This window comes from Carettochelys insculpta, chromosome 4, assembly GCF_033958435.1.
Source record: "Carettochelys insculpta isolate YL-2023 chromosome 4, ASM3395843v1, whole genome shotgun sequence".
Lineage (NCBI taxonomy): Eukaryota > Metazoa > Chordata > Testudines > Carettochelyidae > Carettochelys > Carettochelys insculpta.
Window position 1 is genome coordinate 102,743,847 of NC_134140.1, and position 23,355 is coordinate 102,767,201.

Genomic DNA, 23,355 nt, shown 5'->3' on the forward strand with positions numbered 1-23,355 from the left:
TACTACACAACATACAAAAAACTTTTTTTAAGTTTGGGCAACATTAATTTACCCATTACTGACTCATGTATATGTGGTTTTACAGACATCCTTTCCTGTATGTTCTGATTATTAAATTTGGATGGGGATAACGCCAACATAGCTGAAAACATCAGACTGGGCTTGACCTGTAGATCTAACAGAGATCTAAGATAAACAACATTAAAAACAAATCCGTAATATTAAAACAATGACTGCTGTAACAAGTTGGACCAGACAGCTGCAGGGCCACATGTAGTGAAGGCAAGAATATCAGCCTTAGAATGGTTAAGCCCTTTGTTCCTGTAAGCTAAAGAAGTTACCTCAGGCTAGTTAAGAGATACCAGAGCCTGAATAAAGACTTCTGATAACCTCTAAAACCCCTTCTGATGAGAGTGAGGTGGGGAGGGACAAGAAAGATGCTGCAGAAAGTTGGAGACAGCACAGAGAAAAGGTTTCCCCATAGGAAGAGGTCTGTTCTTTCTATAGTGGAAATGCTGTTTATTTCTATTTAAGCAGGGAATGGCAAACAGGAACAAGCATAATAAAGGACAGGGCCCCATGGAATCAATGAAATGTGGGATTTGTTTTCCTGTGGCGATAGAGGGGAGGGTTTCTTCAGAAAAACAGTTGGGTCAGCCCTGAGGTCTGTCTTGTGAAGATTGTAAATTAACCAGTGATAAGCCTGCTCTCACTGAAACCAATAGCAAAACTGGCTTTAACCATAGAGGGGGCAAAATTGGAGCCCAAACTTCATTTCCAAATCCCAGGATAAGTAGGCAGGTTTATTCCACATCCTAGTAGTACTGCCATGATATTGAGAGGATCTGATAGGACTAGACTAGACATGAAATGCCATGATGTCAGAGTCATTTTTTCTTCATCACAACTGCTCTTAATGTGGCAGCGGAAAGTTTTGAAACATCTAGTTCTCATTAAAGAATACAAGTGAAAAAAGTAAAATGTGAAGACAAAAGTAAGATGCTTCAGTTAATAGTTGCCAAATTATTTTATTTATATTAAGTTTGTAGATGAAATTAAACTCGTGAAAAGAGATACTATTTCAGAAGCTATTAGACTCAGCAGGAGGTTGTGGCAAGTAGCATCTATTAAAGTCAAAATAATAACATGCTGATTTTTATGGTCAGCTTTCAGAATTTTGTATCAAATATACAACCATAGCTTCTCTTTCACAGGTCATCCGTTTCTGGAACAGTATTGGAATCCGAAGGCTGGATGAACACTATGGGAATATTCTCAGACGTCCATCCCTTAGGAGTCCTGTTGAAGGACCTCCTTGTAGAAAGAGGGTTAGCGAGGATCATGAACCTAGGATCATTTAGCAGCAGTAGATTAAAATCTGGTACCTTGAATTTAACCAACTTTGATGCTCTCTCAAAACCACCAAATGGAGTGGCAACTCTGTAGATGGTAGGAAAAAATAAAAGTGAAATGTGATTTTAACAATACTTTTCTTTTCCTGCAGGAGCTGAAAAAGTTATGTGGTTTTGTTTTAATTTGGTTTGTTCTTTTTCATTACTTTTTTTTTCCAGATTCCTAGCTTTCTGAGATCTGTTGAAAAACTTTTGGAGAAGTAATATGTGAAAATTTTTCTGGCAAACTTTCTTCAGTTACTGTGTGTGTTCTCCTTTAGATACATGGCAAAAAAGCAGTCCTGTAGCACTTTAAAGACTAACAAAATAATTTATTAGGTGATGAGCTTTTGTGGGACAGACGCACTTCTTCAGATATGGAAAATTCTGATAAATTCTCATTGTGCCCATTCACTTTTATCAGAAAGATGAGGAAAGAATGAAATGAAAACTAACAACTCAGCTACGTAGGACAGAAGGAGGGGAGGGAGGGGGGAAGAAAATTACTTACTGCAAGTATCTATTAAGTTGGTTGTTTTTTGGTTTGTGAAGATACAGACTAATATGGCTATCTCTCTTTAGATACATTCTTAGCTTCTCTCCTATTCATAGTCACTCAGTATTAGGGTGGAAAAATTGACCATGTAACATATAACATTATAATGATTGCAGTTATAACAAAATACCTGATGACTTCTAATTTAGTCACTGGAGTTACATTGTGAACAATAATTCTTGTATGTGCTCCAGTCTCTTCCCCTCCTATTTTGAGTCAGAAAATGTTTGTCTTCTAGACATACTAAGGACCATGTTCTACTTGTCAATGTGCATGACAGACCTCAAGAATATGCGTTAAAGCATTAATAGTCAGATTCTGATCTCACACTACTATACACAGTGGTAATGAGGCTGAAGTCAGCTGGTTAACAATGTTTGACCTTATCTAATAACAAGAGTTGTACAGCTCCAACTAAATTGGTTTAGAAATAGACTTAGTTAAATTGGTGAGGAGAAAAAGTTGCAATTGATACCGACTATCCGAAGCAGACTTTGTGCCACAAGGTCCTGCCTAGGTTTCACATGGTGGAAACTTAACAGAAACTCAGACTGAACCTAGCCCATTAACTGCTGCCTATCTTTCATGTTATTTAAAGATAAATGTTCCTGAGGTGACTTGCTGGTGACACTTAGCAAGCATACACAGATACATGAATTTGAAAATATTTTAAAGCAATATTTCCATACACAATATGATTCTTTTGTATGGCAGACTCCTCAGAAGAGTGTTTTCCTGTAGGTGTTCCGATCCCCAGGTGTAAACAAACATGTCCCAATGGAAATAAATTATGCCAAATGTAGCCATGCCTTTTGGTCAATCAAGTAGCTTTCTTGGGATATATATCCAGGTTTATGTCCAGTAAAAAAAGCAATTATGATTTGTTAACTGGACCTTGGTTCTTGCTTGCCACAAAACCACATAAATAGTGACACACCCAAGTGAACTCCACCTGAAAACAGAGCTGTCAGTTGTGCCCCTTGGTTTTCTATATGTGATACAGAATAATGTAATAGTTTTTTCTAGAATTCCTGGGGAAGTGGTGGGGTGTCCTGGTCCTCCATTACAGACCAAAACAAATAACTGAACACAAGCAGAAAACAAGAGAGAACAATTGAAGATTTTACAGGTACGTTAGCAGGTTAGAATGGGTTTTGTTTTAGCTTGTTCCAGCTGAGCAAATCGCAAGGTTCAACAAAAAAAGGGAAAGATGGAGACTAGACTGCACTTTGTGGTGCATAGAAATTGCTTACTGACATTTCGCAATTATGCACATCACAACATAGCCACCTCTACTTCCAAAAATTGATCCAGGCATGATAGCAAGAGCCTTGTGAAAGGTTCTGGTAACCCGCACTCTGTGGAAATGGAGGGTATTTTTTTGGTCAGGCTGAAAAAATATATCTTGATACATAAAGGACCAGATCTTATAGCAGCAACCACTCCATGCACCAGATTCTCTTTGAAATCAACAGGCATTCTTCACATACATTGACTGTCAACACCAGTGTGGAAATTTTCTTCCAGGTTACACATGACAGTCTATACTGTACTTCACAAATTAAAACTAATTATAATCATAGCACAGCTTGAGTACTTTGACTAACACGATATTGAAAAAAATGATCATTTTAATTGCTGCTCCAATTAAGATGTATGTTCTCATAGCCGTGTTTCTGTAATCTTTAATGGTTTTGGATTTGTAAATTAACAAAAGGAAAAACAGTATTAATTTTGCATTTGTGCTTTGCCATTTCATGAAATAATTGCTTCCTTTTAATATCCTATATATATGTAGGCCATCTAGGTATAGATAACACATTAAAAGGTGTGTGTTCTCTGAAAATTCACCATGCTTTGAACTTACAGAAATGAACTACTGCTATATAAAAAGCAGGCCACATTGGATTATGCATTAACAAGTACCTGTGTGCTACACAGAAATACATGATTATCTGCATAAAGGAGAGTAGAGTGATCAGCTAATAAATATTAGTTTGTCCTTCATGGCATAAGTATATTTTCATGTGAGCAATAGCCTTTATGATAACACAGTAGTGTAATGTCCTCCATTGTTTGGAAATTTAGCAAATAATCTGAGTTCTCATTCATAATCCAAAAACTGTGCTTAAAAAATTCCAAATGGTCATTACATATTACAGGAGGAGAAAACGCTGGTTCCAGGCAGTGGTACCAGGAAGTTTAGGGGGCAGTTAATACTCACTTTAGATATTCCTAAAACGTTAATGCATGATTTAAAAACATCATGGCACATATCTGTATTTTTGGCCTGTGCTATATATGTACACATTTATTTTTTTTATAAATTTTTAAAATCATGATTAAATTGTCCCTAAAAAGGAAAGGCTTTTTATCTGAATTTTTGGACATTATCAGATGGAGATGGAATATTTTAAACTAAGCTGGCTTATCGTCAGTTACAGTTACATAACTAAAGCAGTAAAACAATTCTCTATTTGCCCAGACTTCTTCCCAATCTGAATAACATTTGCTGAACCTCCCTGTGCAGTGGAGACCTGCCGCTGACACTCCTACGGTGGAGAAAGTAGGACTCTGGTCATGTCCACTCCCCTACCAGAATGCCTCAAGATAAAAAATGCAGAGAGGAACCATGGAGAGCCACCCCTGAGCAGGGCCATACTGTACTCTCCTTTATGCAGACCATCAGCTGAAGAAGCAGCCGAAACAGGAAACTTCAGCAATGCCTCTACAATGTCCAAAGTTTCCACTATACTACTTTTTCCATGTACTGATTGGCTGTTCCTCCAACCTTCTCCTTCCTCAGCGTCTTCACCTCAGTTTCATTCCTTCTTCTCATGGTCCCTGTGCATGCCCCTCACCTCCTTCCTTTCCATGCCCCGCTGCCTTTACTTTCCTTCTAATTTAACCATTTCCCTCCTAATTAAAGCCAGTCACAAAAATAAGTAAATCATAGCACTAAATTATGTTTGCTGCTGTCTGCTTGTGTGTTAAACACTTCCTCTGTTTTGCGCTTATCTTGCCTAGTACATTCTTTGGGAAACACTGTCTGCATTGCCAAGACGCTGCCTGCCTTCTGCAAGGTGATGGCACTTGACACTTGCGGCAGACATTTGGAGTTTTGCAAGATCAGATCCAGCATTTGTAAGTCAATAAAACAAGGAACTAGCCAGATAGACTGGATTCTTTAGTGTTTGGGAAGCAGTAGATTGGGAAGGGAGAGGCCTACCTAAGATGTGATCTAGTTGGAGAGGAAGAACCAGTCAAACCTGCTTGTTGTCAGATGCAGGCATGGTTCAGTCTTTCACTTGCAACCTATAATTTTACTGTTGACATTTTTTTCCCCATTGGCAACAGCATAGAAGGAAGGGGTTAAGTAAATTAATTAGCAAAAATAATTCTCGCTGGCTTTTCCATACAGATTCTTGGATAGATTCTTCCAGGCTGTCATTTTTACCTTTGTGCCAGCTCATTTTCTTTGTGTCCCACTGGGGCCATGGTATCCAGCATGCTAGCCACTAGTCTCAGGTGGCTATTTGGCCAGTTGAGTGTGGCTAATTGCTTGAATAATAAATATATTTTCAGAATAATGTGGCTAGTTTGCTATAGCAGTAGCCACTGTAGTGGCTGTTGCTTCAGAGAGTGTTGGATGCCATGACACTGGAGAATCAACTCTAAAGGAAAGCAAGTGGTTTTCTCCTTTCCATTTTAATGACAGAGTAAGCCACCTCTAATTTTTACCAGGAGCATTACAAGATCCTTACCAGCAGAGTCTGCTTAATGTAACCTTCGATAATGCTGAACATACACTCAACTCCATACCACATATATTTCAGGCTACATTGGCTAGCTATAAGCCCTTAGCAGAAAGGAAACTACAGCTGCTTTTTGCTGCCACAGCCTCCTCCCTGGTAGATTTACTGATGATACAAAATTCCTGTTGTGTAAACCCAACCACAAATTGGGCCATTGGCTGTATTAATTCTTGAGAAGTGGTCCTGCTCCCATTAGAATCAATGATTAAACTTCCATTGACATGGAAGAGGTAAATGGTACACTTTTTCTCACAAAAAAAAAGTTCTGAATTCTTTTCTCACTTCAATACACCTCTAAAATAGTTATGATTTAAAGTTATGTGCCTGAGTCTTATTTAAAAAATCAGGCATAGGGGAGTGCTGACAAAGGAGGTTTTTACTGATGGAGCTAAATTTACACTGCTTGATTTCTGCCACAAAAATCCACATTACCTTTTTGAATATGCACTGGGCTATATGAATATGCATATGAGCCACCCTTTTCCATTTTTGAGACTGCTTATTCTCATCAAACTGTTGGCACTGGGGCTCAGTGTAGACACAGCCCCTGAGGAGGCTGCAAATCTACAGAAGACACCACTAGATATCAACCAGACCTCAGAACACCTGTCTATGTCAATGCTGCTTTAGTGCCACTCCTAGTTCCCAGCTGTAGTAGGATGTCCAACTCAGTTGCTCTCCGTAAGTGCCTATCAGGTTTTCTGTAGTACTAGCAACTATAGTAACTAAACTCTGCTGCTCTTGCTCCCATAGCAGTAGTTGTGGGCACATGAACTCTCCATTCAGTGTCTGTCACATCTATTTTTGAGATCAAAATGGCACACAGGTTTCCAGCTCTTCCTCCTGGTGGACAGCTACAACTCTGCTCATCTGGCAATAAGCATAGCTTTGGAGCAGATTGAGGGAAGGCTGTGCAGTATGTTGATACGATAGCCACATTTCCCCTCTTCACCACCTTAATTTAGGTCTTCCTGCTTGTCACCATGCTCCTGAATGGAGTTGTTGCTTTGGGCAATTTCCTACAGATTTACATTGCCAGTATCTGCCATTTTCTGTGGCAGTAGATTGCCACACAGCTGGGTTTGTTTGTTTGTTATTTTTGGAGTTTTGGCTTGGCTTAGTCAGCTGGAGCTAAACAAGAGCCGTTTAAGAAAAAACAGGTTGTGACTTTAATAAAAGCAGATCTTGTGCACAATATAAACAAAAGTGGGAGGCACAGTCTTGATGTATTTAAAGCTCCCAAAATAGTCCCAAGCTCCAACCAATGTCAACATAACAAGAGGTTCTGATGAAAACCACAGCCTGCAAGCTACTGTGCAAATAACTTTTAATTCAGCTCCTTGCTGGCTTCACACAGTCTCTTGTATTTGGTGCCTAGTTTTTATTTTTGTTACTCTATTTTGCAGCCTTAAAACTGAAATCTCTTATTTCAAGATGTGAACAAAGATTGCAGCAGCTTGTTAAATATGACTGAACAGTCTAATGTTTCAGGTAGTTGAATAGCCACTGTGAGGGCTAAGCATTCTCAGCTTAGAGTGAAAGTTGAGGGCACTCAGCTCTTTGCTGGATCAGAGCCAAAAATGTGAACCTGTTGACTGTGGCCTGTAACATTCAGAAACAAAAATTGCTTGTTTCTGTTATGGAGCTTCCAAGCCAGACTCTGCTCAGAACTCTCCTTTGCACCGTGATCGCTTAGGGCCTGATCCAGGGTCCACTGAAGTCATTGGAAAGAGCTAATAAATTTGGGATCGTGCCTTTACTATAGCCTATTTATTCCATCAAGTCAGAGTGCTGGAACAATCTGTATAGTGGCAGTGTTGAAATCCATTGAACCAAACTGTAAACCCAATGTGTGACAGAATCCGCTCCAAGCCAGGGGACAGGAATGCAAAAACACCCTCAGCATCCCTAGCTCCAGCAGCTATTCATGTTCATCATTTCATTGGATACTTCATTCTTACTTTTCGTTTTTTATTTAATTATTTCTCAGTCTCCTACCGTGACCTTCCTCTTGTGCTGTTTATGCTAGAGGTTATTTTAGAATCCATTCTTTAGATTTAGACTAACTGTGATTTCCACTTTAATGCTGGGAGGCATGTGGGGTGGCTGTGTGTGTGTATGCATTCATGCATGCATATGAACTAGTTTCTTTCCCTATAGTTTGGTAAAAATACCTATGTGTAGTAGATTATTTCTACCTAAAATTCACCACCCTCTTCCCCAGATTACCTGTTAAAGCTCCTGTAGTCAGGCAGCTGTGGCTTTGCTTCAGGCTTAAACAGTTTAGGATATAGAGCCTCCAACAGCTCTGGGTCATTGCTGATGGCTTCTATCCAGGGGGACTGATAATATTTGGGCACAGAAGTAGTGTTGAACCTCTCAGGAGGAATTTCTTTTAGTGGTCCCGAATATCCTTCATGGAAATAAATCAAGGACAAATAATTATAATTGTGCATTACATTCACCTAAGTATCTCAAGCAGCAATTACACATTAGTTACTTTTCACTACCATCCTAGCTAGTAGATAGGAATTATTCTGTACCCATTTTATAGATATGTAAGCTGAACAATAGAGGGGATTGAGTTACTTGCCCAAGACTACATACAAATAAGAAGCAACCATAGGGGATTTGTACCAGTTTAGTTAAACCAGTGCAAAAGGCTTTGTAGATGTTCTTAATTTAGGTTTAAGAAGGGTTTATTTTGGTTTAACTTAAAACTGTTTCTTATTGATTTAAGATGGCTTAAACTAAAGTATGAGTGTCCACACAACCTTTTGCACTGGTTCAGCTAAACATGAGTTTAAAATCAAACCTTTAGTTAAAACAATTCACTTCTGTCTGTAGGCTAGGGGTTTTTTTTTGTTTGTTTTTGTTTTTTGCTGGGGGAGACGCTTTAAAAGCTTTAAAAGGAGTTAGGAGCACAAGTCCCATTGTCTTTCAGTAGGACTTTCACTTCTGAAAATCCAGTCTGTATGCCTGGTTTTCCATTTTCTTGCGCCATGGGAGCAAGTGAAGAATCGGAACCATTCTCTCCCTCACCAGTAAAGGATAGAGTCTGACATACTTACTCCTGGTAACCAGTACTTTACTACACAAGGGCTAGGTCAACACTTGCCCACTTCTTCAAACAGGGCATGGTAATCAACCTGATGTGCTACAATGAATATGTAACACTTCATTAGGCTAATTCTCCCTGCAGGAACTTTGGAGTTGCAAACTTTGAAGTGCTGGCCTGCTGTGTAGCCGTGGACACTTTGAAGTACCCATGCAACTTCAAAGTGCCCTTACTCCCCAAAATTTGAAGTGCCTGCGTCTACACAGCATGCCTGCACTTTGAAGTTTGTAACTTCAAAGTTGCCATGGGGAGAATTAGCCTAATGAAGTGCTGCATATTCATTGCAGCACTTCATTAGTATTCTCTGATCAGGTTGATTACCATGTCCCCCTCGAAGAAGGAGGATAGTGTAGACACAGCCAGGCAGCTCCATGGACTTTAGTGGGATCACTTCAATAGTAAGATGCTAGAAAACAGAAGGAAGGGTGGCAGAATCTAGCCCTTAACATATAGTTGACCGTACTACAAACGGCAAGGGGTTGTTTTAAGATCTGGACCAAACTGTTTCTTGGAAGAAGAGGGAAAATTATTCCTAACTTTTTACCTCACTGCATTTCTAATGCTCTGTTTTATTTTTCCATTTCAGTGTAAAAATATTTTGTTTTCTACTCAGAAAGAAAATGAGTTCAGGCAAATATTTTCTGCAGACACAGAGTTCATCTATGACCACTCAACTTTGGAAACAGAGATTGCACCCATTCACACTGTATTTGGCTCGTGGACACACAGTGTACTAAAGCTCCTAGTACTTTTAGCAATCACTGATCGAGTGGCATCGATCCAGTTTGTGTTGGCTGGAAAAAAGTCAACTCAAAACATGCATGCTCTGAATAATGCTGAACAAAGGATAATTGTAAAAACCACAGCCTGCTTATCAATATTCATGACCAAGTAAAAGAGCTATATTCACTGAATAAATTGTCACAAATTAGTTGGCCAGCTCTAAGCTTTAAAAGATAAGGGTTACACGTAGCTTTGGGCTTTAAATAAAGAAAACAGGGTCCTTGCAACCAAGGTCTTTAAAATAGAAAAATATCTCTGCAGCAAGAGAGACAAACTCTCCACATAAAGGGCTCAGTCAGAATCTGCAGTGACTTCAGATTCATATTTAGAGGCTGTAATAAAATTAGTAATGCTGAATCTCAGATCGTTGAAAAGTTGGCCAATAAACAGTCAATATTGGCAGGATGAGATCAAGGGGTTTATGCAGATTTAGGGTCTGATGATATGGCCCTAGATGTTTATGCAATGTTATCAAATATAATTTTGGCTGGTGATCAGGAGGGAAAATTAATAAAACTAAACATCACATGGGATTTCTAGTGTTTCATGACATTAATTAACGTACTGATAGCCATGAGACTAGCTTCTCTTGATGTATCTAGGTATTTCCACTTGTGTGTGAAATGAGACACTGGAGAGGTGTATGAAAATTTTTATAACACACACTGAAGCAAGCTAAGCACTCTCGTTAGCTTTTGAGATGGAGTCATATAAATTCTCTCATTTCAATCAATTTGCTGATCCCTAATAAGTATTCCATTAATGATCATGTCAAAATGTGCTGCTGTTTTCTGGGCTGTGATATAAGCTGAGTTCTCAGCGTGCAGTAGTTTGTACTTTACCTGGTGCAATGCTTTCAGGATTTGGTGGGCTCCGTGGGTCAGGTGTATTAGGGGGTGTCATTGGTGCATGCTGTTGGCCAACTTCACCACTGCTAGTTTCCATTTTAATACTCTGCATAGGTTCACTGCGCTGCATCAGAATAGAAACAAATACTATTGGTAACACTTTCATATAAAGAGATGTTATGTGATCCTCTGAAGTAAGGAAGTAGTATTGTCATATTACAGATGGAAAACTTGAGGTATGAGAGAAAGTGAGTGATTTGCCCAAAGTCACGCAGGAAGTGTATGTTGAGCTGAGAACTGAACCCATCTCCTAGTCCAGGACCTTATCTACTAGATCAGTGTATTTCAGCTTTTTCACATTGGGACCTCTTATTCAGAGACAAGTATGTTTGTGAAAGCCCTCACATTATAAAAATAATATGTATTATAAAATAAGATTAAATAAGATTTTATATGTATTATAAACATAAATAAGATTAAAAATGTATCAGTGACAACAATGGGTATGTCTATATAATTCAGGTGTGCCTGTCTTTTAAGACGCTGACTTTTTAGAGAACTCTAGCCTTTGAAGGGTGTGGGTATTGGGGAGTGTGGAGGAGTAAGGTTTTTTTGTTTTTTTTTGCTTTGGAGTGCAGAACATAGTTCAGTACCTTAGGACCCCTGCCCTCAAATTTTTTTATGAGGCTTCTCTTTCTGTAGCAGTCATGACCCCACCCAAGGAGAAATACTGCTGTAGATCATCCTTCCTATCCTAGCTTTCAAGCAACCTGGTAGGTTTGTGTAAAAGCCACTGATTCCCTAATAGATGCTTTTTGTATGCCAATTGAAAATGCATCAGCCACACACAAAATCGATACTTCTTTGTGGTTTGTTTCCCCCGTCCCTCCCCCCACAGTAGTCACAGCCACTTCAGTGCAAAAAATCCCTCTTAGGGATTTTTGATAGTTTGGAGTTATCCCCACCTCTCGTCTGGTCATTAGTTCTGGAGTTATCCCCACCTCTCGTCTGGTCATTAGTTCTAAGGAAACATCCAAAGCCTTAGTCATTGTTTCTTTTAAATACAGAATCAGAGGCTGGCTTAAAAAAAAATCCACCATCAGTAACTTATTTTCGCAATGACAAAGTCTAAAAGGAACTTAACTACAGAGTGTTTTGGAGTGGGATTTCCTTAACATAGAATAAAAACAATCAAATACTTTTCTTTAACTTGAAACAAAGGAAATATTTTTGATCAGGTCACTCACTGTGTTTTAGAATGCTCCATATTGGAAAGATCATTTTAATCTTATCAGGCAAAATCATATCTCCATAGGACACAGAGTAGATCAAGGCAACATAAGCACTGGCCAAACATATAACGGCGGGCAGCAGAAACTAAAAAGGCATCATTTGCTCCCCTCCCCCAGGCTCTGTGTGTGAATACTAAATGGCTGGAGCTCATCTTGCATTTGTGAGGAACACCAAAGAGAGCAGAACAAGGAATTGGCTTCAGAGATCCCAGGTGAGTTGTGAGGCTAGTGTCAGACTTTGCCTGCATAGCTAGTTACCTGTTGCATAAGGGAAAATTAATACAGCTGTGACAGGAGGGGAGGGCTGCTGGCTCATATTTCCTGAAGAACTGGCCAATTGGTTTTATGGCTGCTTTGCTCTGGAGTAGTGCAAATCAGCCAGAGTGTACTGGTGAATCTGGCCCTGATGGAGTGCCCATAGCTGTGTCTACACGTGCACGCTACTTCGAAGTAGCGGCACTAACTTCGAAATAGCACCCGTCGTGGCTACATGCGTCGGGCGCTATTTCGAAGTTAACTTCGACGTTAGGCGGCAAGACGTCGAAGTCGCTAACCTCATGAGGGGATCGGAATAGCGCCCTACTTCGACGTTCAACCTCGAAGTAGGGACCGTGAAGACGATCCGCGTCCCGCAACGTCGAAATTGCCGGGTCCTCCATGGCAGCCATCAGCTGGGGGGTTGAGAGATGCTCTCTCTCCAGCCCCTGCTGGGCTCTGTGGTCACCGTGGGCAGCAGCCCTTAGCCCAGGGCTTCTGGCTGCTGCTGCGGCAGCTGGGGATCAATGCTGCAGGCACAGGGTCTGCAACCAGTTGTCGGCTCTGTGGATCTTGTGTTGTTTAGTGCAACTGTGTCTGGGAGGGGCCCTTTAAGGGAGCAGCTTGCTGTTGAGTCCGCCCTGTGACCCTGTCTGCAGCTGTGCCTGGCACCCTTATTTTGATGTGTGCTACTTTGGCGTGTAGACGTACCCTCGCAGCGCCTATTTCGATGTGGTGCCGCGCAACGTCGAAGTTGAACATCGACGTTGCCAGCCCTGGAGGACGTGTAGACGTTATTCATCGAAATAGCCTATTTCGATGTTGGCTTCATGTGTAGACGTAGCCCATATGTCCCATTTTTCCTGGGACAGTCCTGTATTTAAGCTGTCTCACAGGTGTCCTGACATTTTTAAGAAAATAGACAAATTGTCCCATAGTATGCAGGGCTCCTGTTCCCTGGCACTCTGTGTCTGGATGAGGCAGCCTCTCCTGCCAGGGAGCATCTCCACTGGGTGGCTGTTCTGTTCCCCAGAGCTCTGCACCTTGTGTCAGCAGCTTCTGCTTCAGGGGAGCTCTGTGGGGCAGCTGCCACATTCCCTGGCACCCACACTGGCAGCCCCCACTGCTGACAAACTCCGCAATGCGGCGGCTGCCTCGTTCTCTGCTGCCCTATGCTTGGGGGCAGCAGCTCCCACTGCTAAGGAGCCCCTCCACAGGTCGGCTGCCTTGTTCCTGGCCTCCCACACCTCACTCAGGGAGGCAGCTCTTCCTTCATTCCTAGCCCACCTCCCCAGTTGGGAGGCTTTGGAACGCCCCCCACCCCAAACGGGGTTCTGAAGCTCCCATTCTCCACTCCCCTTCATCCATGGTGCCTCCCCATAGGAGGCTGCAGAGCCCCCATCCCTGGAGCAGAAATCCCCATTACCAAGGAGTCTTGACATGCAACAGCAGCCTTGCCCCCATCTCTGGAGGCTGGTGTCCTGTATTTGCTGAGTTAATGAAAATCTAAAGCTCCAATGACCAGCTGTTTTCATTGCACTCATCACGAAAACAAGTATAAAATCTATCATTTTGTCTATGACAGGATGTTGGGACAGAGATGTTCTCATCTCTGGGCAAAATCCATTACTGAGCTGAAAAAACAGGAGCGTCTGAATGGTAACAGATCACAGAGATAAGAGTTCTTCCTTGAATAGCTAACAAGACAAGTTATTGAGTAGTTCAGGGACTATACTGAAGATTTCAACTCCTGTTTATTAATATAACCTTAAATTATTTTATTGCCATGACCTTCCTCAGTATTACGATTAGTGTAGGGAGTGGAGAGTAGGAAAGGCTCTTCTACTAGTCTGCTACCAACAGGTCCTCATTATGAACAGGACCAAAAGCTTCCTAGAATCCGGCAGATGATAAAGTTGTTATATTGCATTTTTTTCTGGCGAATTATTAGGACTAATAGTTCTGTAACTTTCAGATCAGTTCATAATTACTTAACCAACCTGACTTAAGTATAGTACCCAACTCTTCTTCCCTAGCCCCATGTTTGCACCTGCACAAGAGTTGGTGAAATATTTTCTCAGAACAAAATACGTAATGTTGTAGTGCAATATAGCATTTTCCTTGATAATTGGTGCTTTGCCACTCCTGAGTAATGCGCTGCTCCTCTCCTACTCATGCCAATAAAAATATTATACTATAATAAGCCAATAGCATATATATAATGCATAAGACTTGGATCCAACTGAAGTCAGTGGAAGTCTTGATTCATTAGCAGATGGACTGGCCCCTAAAGCATTAGCACCACCATCTGAAATACGTTTGTAACTTTAAAATTTTTGGGGGGATAGGAATTGTTGTTTAGCAATAATTCAGCATAATGGACATTTCGAATAGGAGAGGCAGACCCTACAGAGAATGGGTAGATTGGTGCGGAGCTAGTCTATAGAAACTGAGCCACTTTGCATTGTACAGGGAAAGATGGAAGGAAATAATGAGGGAGGCATTGGACATCAGCGGGTGCTGAGCCCCTGGTTGTTGATGATGATGAAGAATAAATGTCTGCTAGGTAAATTAATAATAATTATATTCATGTATAGTGATACAGTTCTCTTCATCTTCAAAGCAGTTTAAAGATGCTGTGAGAAATTCTGCTCCGCTGTTACATGTCTTCATAACTGCACTCATTGGGCAAATATGCATGGAATTGAGACACAGAATTTAGTGCTTTGAGGGCCTGAGCTAGTATGGAAGTCATTGGGGCTGCTCACTTAGATTTAAGAATGTGTTTAAGTGTTTTCCTAGATTGGAACTGACATCTTGCAGGATAGAGCCCTGATAAAATTTCACAACACAACTGAGAGTGAGGTAAATCTGTAAATGTAATTATTGCTGTTTCTACAATTTCAGAAAACAAGGCAAAGAGATTAGGTGCATTACCCGAGGCCACAGAAGGAATGAATGTCAGACCCAGTATTAGAAAATAGGAGTGTCTGATTTCCACTCAGCAATTTCCACTGCCCTGCCAATATGTCTCAGTGCTATTCCTGAGGGACAGTTCTGTCTCCATAGGCCCTTTACTTCTTTTCTAAGAGTGCCAGAAAGGATATCTATGAGTGACAATTGCACTGGTAATGTTACTGATTATGAACTGGAATAAGACCACCAACCTATTTTTAAGACTAATAATGTCATTAATACTTGCTATTTATAGATAACTTTACACCTTCAAAGCTTTCTGCTGTTATTAACAAACTAATTATTTCACCATTCCTAAATCACCAGTCAGCTGTCACATGATAATGACTTTTGGTCACTACTGACCTGAGTCAGATTTAGATGTGAATCCTTTCAACCTGAGGCCCTGGAGCCTGGCTGTCCCATTCTGAGGGACCTAAGGATAGGGTGACCATAACTTCCTGTGCCAAATACAGGACTGGGAGATATGGGGGGAGAGACAGCTTCTCCTGGCTCCACCAAGCTCCAGGGAGCCGGAGAGGATGCAGCAGCTGCAGGCCTTCCCCGAGTTCTGGGGAAGCGGCGGCCCCTGGCACTCCCTGGAAGTGGCAGATGCCAGTGCTCTCCAGGAGCCTTGGGGAAGTGGCAGCCCCCAGCGCTTCCTGAGCCTCAGGGAAGCAGTAGCAGCCACCCCTCCCTGGGAGCCCTAGAAAAGCAGCAGGGATGCAGCAGCTGCCCACGCTCCCCACAGGCTCCAGGAAGTGACCTATGAGCTCTCCGTCCAGCAGCTGTGCAGCTGCTGTCAGAAAAGGTCAGCAGTGGGAGGTGGGGCCAAAAAGGGAACAGTTAGTCCCTTTTAAAAAATAAATAGGGATGCCTTTTTGGCATCCCAAATACAGGACCATCCTGCCAAATACAGGACGTATGGTCATCTTACCTATGCATAGACCCCAGATCTGAGCCTTTGTGGCTTGTTTTTGAAGACCTCAAAATGACACAGTTCACTTTGTGCTTCACGCTGGTCTTGTTCCAGCTCATGGTTCATTTCACATTTTTCTAAAGCTATGGATAATTCTTGCCCTCAGTACCATGCAAATCATAGTTAAGCCCATGCTGGTCTCCGTGTACTGAATTTAGAAACTTGTAATGCAAAATACTCACATTCCTTTGCTTATTTGCTAAATAATGATAGTTTTCATAAGTGTACTTGTCAGATCTCCTTTGACGCATCTTAAATAGCCTTGCACCTCTGTTGCTGAGTACTGATAGTTCCTCCACCATGATGTCTTGGGGGATGCTGATTTTCTTTCCAAGGTCTAGGCCATCTGACTCTGTAACATAATAGCCAAGCATATACCTTATGGGATATTCTTCTCCATGTTGCTAAGTAATGCTTAGTATTATATTCTCTAGATCTGTAGTCCAGCAAGAAATGCATCCCAGTTCCCCGATAACACATAGCCTTTATTAGTGAAATCAGTCACTTTTTCAGGGAGTTATGAAGTATGCCATAGCCTGGAACAAGCTTCTAACCCACTTACAACCTGGTTTACAAGCGTCCACAGTACCCACAGCTCCCTTTTACTTCTGGTAAGAGTCGTAGCTGCTCAGTTCTTCTGAGAATCAGGCCTTTGGTATCTCACAATATAATTTACTATTGGTCAGTAAAATCATACTTTCACCAAAGTCAGTGCCAAAACTTTCCTTGACGTCAGCAGTTCAGTCTTGGACCCTTAATAAATCAGAATTGTAAGGACTGAAGATAAAGAACTCCTCAGCATATTTTACATGTATCTTCCTATTTCTGATTGCTTACAATAGTTTTTGTATCACTGATTCACTCACATTCAGATTTGTATTATCTGAGCCACTAATTAATAGTTTTATTTAGAGAATGTCAGAATAAAGGTCCCGTTTATGAAAACAAAAGACTTAATGAATTAAAATATGCTTCCAACATCTCATCTTCTTTTTATGTGATTCCTACTGAATAAGTATCTGGGTTTTTTTTTTCTTCCCATGGTGCCATTGTTTAACAATTCTCGTTAATAGGGAGCTTACAAGCAACTCTTTTGAAAAGATTTAACAAGTGCTGGAAATCTAATGACTGCTGTGAGGGTTACTTAGGCCCCTGTCTGGGGAAGAGATCACTTCCATGACATTATATGTTATCCCTGGGGCACTTTGATAATGAATATACATGCCTGTGGAGTGGCGGAGGCGGATGAGTAAAACTGTGGGCAGAGAACTGGCATTCAATTCTGGAAATTGGGATACTAGAGGTACTGAGTATGCAGATGCTGATTGAAAGAACTCTCTGATCTAGCGTCCTCAATTTTAAAGCTCTTGCTTATTATTTAAAACACAATAACTTCAACACTTAGAATTTAACAAAATAGTTTGCTTTCTTCCAGAGCTGGGAAGTTGTCCTTGTCAGATGTGGCCATGATTAGATCACCCAGTAAAAATAACATTGTTAAGCATCTTCTCCAACTTTGTCATTTACAATTACTTCAGTAATTGAATTAGCGTCTGTGGGAGTTTATAAGCCTCAGGATAAGATGTGAGATAACATCATGCTATGCAAAATTGAGGCTTTAATATGAATCTTTGGTCTGTTTATTCAAAGTGACATTTTGGTATGTGCTTCAAACAAGCACTAATACTTTAACTGATTTTATGAACTATGGAATAGTTCAGGTTCAGTTAGGGTGTAATATAGTAGAATGAATTAAAATCAAATTATATATAGGAAACCATACTTCACTTCTTCCACACAGAAGAACAAAAGTTAATTTTGCACTACAGATTACAGTAGGGGAGCAGTGAATAGTTATGGTAACATTTTATATTAAGAACTACAAAAATGGAGATGTTAATATTTGTTTTCAGAGTTTCTATAGTATTCTTTTTTAATTCATTGTGTAATATCTACTGGAAGCTTAGCAAATCTAAAAAGCAAATTATGGATGTTCTTGCAAATATAAATCTCTTTTAAATGACACAGGCACATTAAATATTTATCCCAGGCTACTGAGAATCTGGATTTCCCTTTAACTCACACAGAGAGAAGTTTGTAGGCACAGGAGTTGCATCTGGGTTGGTTCAGTTCTGCTCCTACTGATGTCATCCAGTTTTTGCAGTTGACTTCAACTGGAGCAGGATCAAACCAGCTATGGATAATGCCAGGAACAGGAGCATGCACTTCTGCATTGAAAACAACATGAGCAAGAACCCTAATACCCTCCTGTTATTTAAGAGAACAATAAAACTAAGAGAGTTCAGTATGAAAGATGTCTCAGCTTGCCCACTGCCTAACCTACGCCAGGTAATTGTGATTTATAGGCATCATGATAGAGTTAGAGTGCACTAGTTATGAGCTACATAGCCACAAAAATATTGATTCCTAACTTCTTTTTAAACTCCCTCCACATCCCTCCACATCCAAATCTCAGGTATATTTCAGCATGCATCCTGAGTGGTTGGAGCTGACAGTTTCACCTCTTAATCCACCCATGTTTTCATGTAAAGCAAAGCTCCTTTCACTCATATTTTTTTTGCTCCACTGCCTAGAACTCAGCCCCTATTGAAATTTTGGGGGAACAGGGTGATGAGAATTCAATTCAGCCACTCCTCAGTCTTTGTCAATCATCTGCTCCATAGTGAATACTAAATTCCATGTATTTGGCTGTTCCTTCAGACATATACTGTCCTTGATCTAGATGCAGACTTCTCATTTATGTAACTAATGGTGTGTTTTGTTGTGTAGCTAGGCAGCTTCTCAGAAATGAAAGTGTGAGATTTTACTTCAGTCTTCTGCACATTAAAATCTAATCGGCTGCCTGGTTTAATAATGTGCATAAAGATTGCTTGGGTGTCAGTGCAATGAGAGTAATAATAAGAAAAAAACTGGCATTTGGAGGAAAATAAAAGTATCGGCTCCAAATGCAAAAGTTAAAATTCAGTTCATTCTCTGTTCCTGCCAAGTCCAAGCTGCCCCTTAAAATCACGACAGCTTTCATTTTAAATATGATTTATATATTTCCTCCATCATCCACCCCAATCTCTTTTAATCCTCTACTTTAAAGTCTTCTAAATATCTTGTTGTAGATTATACATTTTAATCATGGATACTAGATAATATATGTTTGTCATATAAACAGAAGTAAGAATATATAAACCTCCACAAAAGTAGTTAGATGTGTAGCTGCTGACATGCATTAAAATATTATACAGAACTGGAAACTAGATGTAAATATGAGCAAGGAGTAATTAACAAATATTAAGGGCTTCTTTTACCAAAAAATATTATTTAAAAAAAAAAAAAAGAGAGAGAATGACCCAAGAATTTTTTTTAATATTTTTAAAGGAAATTAGACGGTAGCCTGTTCTTAAAAACATTTTGAAACAGTTTTCTACTTTCATTTAAGCCTTGTACAGTGAAACAAGAGTTTGTGAAGGGAAAAGATTGCTGGCCCCAGAAAATTAAGTCCTCTATAAAATAAATTTAACAAAAGCGAGAATAATGCAAGTCTTTCTCCACCATTCTGCCAATGGCCTTCCAAACGTAACTGCTGAGGCCAGAACAAGGGCACCATTTTTTGGGAAGGCAGCAGCCCTGCGTATGGGGATGCTGCTTGTTCTTCTCGTTCCCCTGAATAAAGGGATAGTACATGGCTTGCATGAATTACTTCTCTTTCCCCTCCCCTCAGAGGAGTGAGAGGCATGCACGCAAGCCGTGTGCTTTCCTCTCACTCCTTGATAGAGGAACAGGAAGAAGAGCAAGCAGTGTCCCAGCACACAGGGCTACGCCTTCCCTGCCTCCCCTGCCCTGCCCTCCTAAAATGGTGCCCTTAGGTCAGAAAAGTTGAACAATAGATCCATTTGCCCGTCAATACTAGAAACTCTCTTGAGAGAACAAAAAAGACGCCTTTTAGTTTCTACATTTGTAGCGTTTTTCACACAACGACCTTGTGTAATAGTCACAGGAATAATAATCAAAACCAATTTTACTAACCCACTAAAGAACTGGTAAACAGTAACAACCTTCAGTCTCTGACAACCTGGGCCAGATTTGAAACAATGATGGGGAGCTAACAGGCTTTGCATTGTATTGGGAATTGTAAGTCTCTTGGTATGAGTCAGTTTACAAAGAGTTTGAGTCTCAGTACTTATTTTACAGTGTTATTGAAAAGTGGTTGGATGAAAATAGGTCCCCTTTCTGCAACAGACCTGCTTCATGTATACTACTGCAAGCTATAACTACTTTCTATACTCAATCAAATACAATTTTACTGTTTTTACACTAGTTAACAATAAAGAGCTGAAGCAGCTTTTGGGCCATGGCTGTACTACCCCGCCCCCTTTGGAAGAGGCATGTAAATTATGGCGGTTTGAAAATGCAAATGAGGCCAGAAAAAAGGGAAGAAGAGTGCTTTTGAAATTGGAGCACCCTTTTGAAGGAACTCTGGCTACATGGCCATTTTTAGCTTGTAATACGCACTTTTGATGGGCTGGGTGGGTGCCATTATGCAAAGGAGGTACTGAATATTCATATCGGGGCCTCATTTGCATTTTCAAATGTCCATAATTTACATGCTCCTTCTGAAAGTGGGGGTAGTGTAGCCAAGGCCTTGGAGAATGAGTGGGATTCCTTTGTGATTCAAGCAGACTATTGAATTGCGAGCTAAATTGCAGAATCATTACTAGTGGTTATGATACAAAAGCCAAAATGAAAACAGATCAACTTTTGAGATCTCAGGTTAAATTTTTCAGGCCAACAGTTAGAGAGAAAAACAATGGCCAAATCAAAATCCCAGATCCAATCTTTTTAAAGGGTCAGCACAAACATGTGGATCTGAACTTGAGGATTTAAAATCCACATTCAAACCCAATTTTCTCCAGAGGTCTAGAAAATGTCCAGGATTTAAAAGTTTGAATTAATTTGATGTGTTGACCTGTGAGTCTCAAAAGGTTAGACACATCCCATAGTTTCATTGCTTCTCCAAGGCTTTCTATACTTCAGTGATTTGGATATGAGCATGGAAATCTCATGAGGGAAGACTTCACATGATTTCTAGTGCGACAAAATTTCTAGTGCTGAGCCAAAGACACCGAAAGGGCAGTTATTTGTAGTGTTTTGGTCTTTCCGTTCACATTCCAAGCTGAAAACAGGATGTGCCAAAGTGAGTAAAATATGTCATCAACACTTCTTTGAATCTCAAAAATGTCAGAATTCAGTTCAAGTTGTATGGATGCTAAATAGAGTCAGATGCAACAGCATTTTGTGCCCAGTCTCTTGAAACAAATGACCTGATTTTCAAAAGTGCTGACTGTTAAATGATTTCCATAGACTTCAAGGGGGACTGCTAGGTGCTCATTGATTTTGAAAATGATGCCACTTATTTAGGCATCTAAACAATGTTCTGTGAGTGGGATTTTCTAAAGCATCTGAGTTAGCTACACAGTCTCAATGGAAAGTCAATGGGGTATGTGTTCCTAAATCGCAAAACCCTTTGAAAGGTTCACCTTAGAAGGATAATGTTAAATACCCACTTCTGAAAATCAAGCCAAGATTTTCATGGCTGTTTCCATTTCCCTTGAAATGGCAACAGAAATGTTGAGTTGTTGCTTAAGAGAGCAGCCAATGACTATATATTGGAGAGAACAGGCAAGGGCTAGTGAGGTTTATTAATTCCTGTAGCTAGCTTTGAGGGGAGAAAAAAGGAGAATCATAAATTGATACAAATACTTTTGATTGACCATATTAAAATAAATGGAAAACAAGAGAAAATATACACAGATAATCGTGATTCATACATGAACAGTCTTGTAAAATGGAATCCAGTCATATTAGCCCCAAATTAATATTCTGAAAGGTTATCCAAGTAGAATGTACATCAGCTGTTAGATTACTTCATTCCTTCCCAACAGTTGTTCATCTGAAAATAGCTTTCAAATGAAAAGAGTCAACTACAAAAGGATTAGTTACCATAGGCAGCATGATACCCTCAGAGGATTATTTATGGCAGAATACCCAGAGACAGAACCATAAGAGAGTTAGACTGTGAGATTAAAAGGAAATGTTCGGAAGAGCTAGAGGTACATTGGACATACAGTAACTGGTTTTAGTTTCATACCATTTCTGTGGATTTCCTTCATAATGTCTGCTGCTTGTTGTTTCCTCTCTTTGACCAGGGCAGAATGTGATAACATTGTGATTTGTCTGGTGGGGTTTTCCTCACTTAAAAAAAAACAAACGAAAAAACCCAAAACATATTTTTACATTGTTGAGCTGGTGTGCAGAATCCAGTTGACTTATTTCTAACATTGTCTTTGGGATGACTGGTGAATATACCTTTCCCTCAGTTGGCTAAGATGCTTTCTTAATAATGCCAAAGACACTGGCAATCATTCCTTACAAACATCTGATCAGAGACATGTTTTCCCACTCAAGGAAAAGAAGTCCTGAGTGACATGCTGTCATTTGGCTACGCAAACTGTGTAGCCAGGGCTGTGGCAGTGGTCTGGGCCTTCTCATTTTCATACACTATGTTTAAAAATGCAAATATGTGATCAATTTCCAATGCTGTATTTTGTTAATTCTTTATCTACAGTCTCAAAAACAGGTAAGTTCTGGCAAACTGCTTAAAGTGACAGCAAGACAGTTGATGAGCTTGCTAAAGCATCTTTAAGCAAAGTAAGTGGATTCTCTACTAGAAGAAAAATGCATCTTATTTTATCCCTGAGATCAGGTGTTACTTAAATGTCTTGTATGCAAGATATTGTAGGACAAACAATGTCAAAATATTTCAAGAAACAGTACACTTACCCTATAGTTAGGATTTGTTGTGCAGAAAAAAGCAATCCCAACCCCTTTTGGTGAAGTATCTGTAGTTTATGAATGGGGATGATCTGCCTGGTCCTGGATGGTTTCTATCCTTCTGGTTGGGTCTGCATGGTACCTAGCACAGAGACAAACTGGGGGCTGAGCCTCTCCAAAGAGACTGGCATCCAGCTGACATCAACCAGCTATATATAGAACTAAACACTTCAGCTAGTCATATCTTCCTGGCGAAAGAAGAGAACAGAATGGATTCTGCTGTACCCACCACAAAGAGTGTGTATCTCTTCCAGAGCTTATTGGGAGATTTCATGGAATGCTCTCTTTATACTTGTTCACATTGTCCCATCATCACCTTGAAGATAAAGAATCTCCATGTCATAACCAGGGGAAAGACATTTAAAAATAAGGTGATTATAGTCTTCCTCATCCATGTATTTAATTGATGGGAATGGAATAGTCTAATCCTTCAGTGAAAGATAAAACCGTGCCTTTATAT

The 23,355-nt window shown here is 40.2% G+C and overlaps 1 protein-coding gene and 1 long non-coding RNA gene across 3 annotated transcripts in view; one reads left to right on the forward strand and one right to left on the reverse strand.

The window, feature by feature from the left end:
- Positions 1-23,355, forward strand: part of LOC142012701 (uncharacterized) — a 65,703-nt gene that overhangs the window by 13,793 nt on the left and 28,555 nt on the right. Inside the window, exon 2 of the long non-coding RNA XR_012645428.1 lies at positions 11,921-12,015. This is a non-coding gene — a long non-coding RNA (uncharacterized LOC142012701). The remainder of the gene's footprint in view (positions 1-11,920; positions 12,016-23,355) is intronic.
- Positions 1,009-23,003, reverse strand: MYOZ2 (myozenin 2). 2 transcript variants are annotated; one of them, XM_074993397.1, is made up of 6 exons: positions 22,845-23,003; positions 22,153-22,256; positions 16,175-16,344; positions 10,506-10,635; positions 7,992-8,175; positions 1,009-1,440 (listed from the first exon to the last, which is right to left on the reverse strand). In XM_074993397.1, the coding sequence occupies exons 2-6, from the start codon at positions 22,226-22,228 to the stop codon at positions 1,209-1,211; spliced, it is 792 nt and encodes a 263-aa protein (XP_074849498.1). In that variant the 5' UTR covers positions 22,229-22,256; positions 22,845-23,003; the 3' UTR covers positions 1,009-1,208. The 2 variants fall into 2 exon arrangements, with proteins under 2 accessions (XP_074849498.1, XP_074849499.1); XM_074993398.1 differs by lacking the exon at positions 22,153-22,256 and having other exon boundaries at positions 22,845-22,998.

What these genes read in the sequence shown, in the direction of transcription:
- MYOZ2 (XM_074993397.1), bottom strand. Translation starts at nt 22,228, where the DNA reads ATGTTATCACATTCTGCCCTGGTCAAAGAGAGGAAACAACAAGCAGCA. An exon ending in GAAGGAAATCCACAGAAATG is followed by an intron (nt 16,345 to 22,152) that starts GTATGAAACTAA and finishes ATTATGTTACAG; the next exon opens with AGTCAGATGGCCTAGACCTT. An exon ending in TAGCAAATAAGCAAAGGAAT is followed by an intron (nt 10,636 to 16,174) that starts GTGAGTATTTTG and finishes ATTCTGATGCAG; the next exon opens with CGCAGTGAACCTATGCAGAG.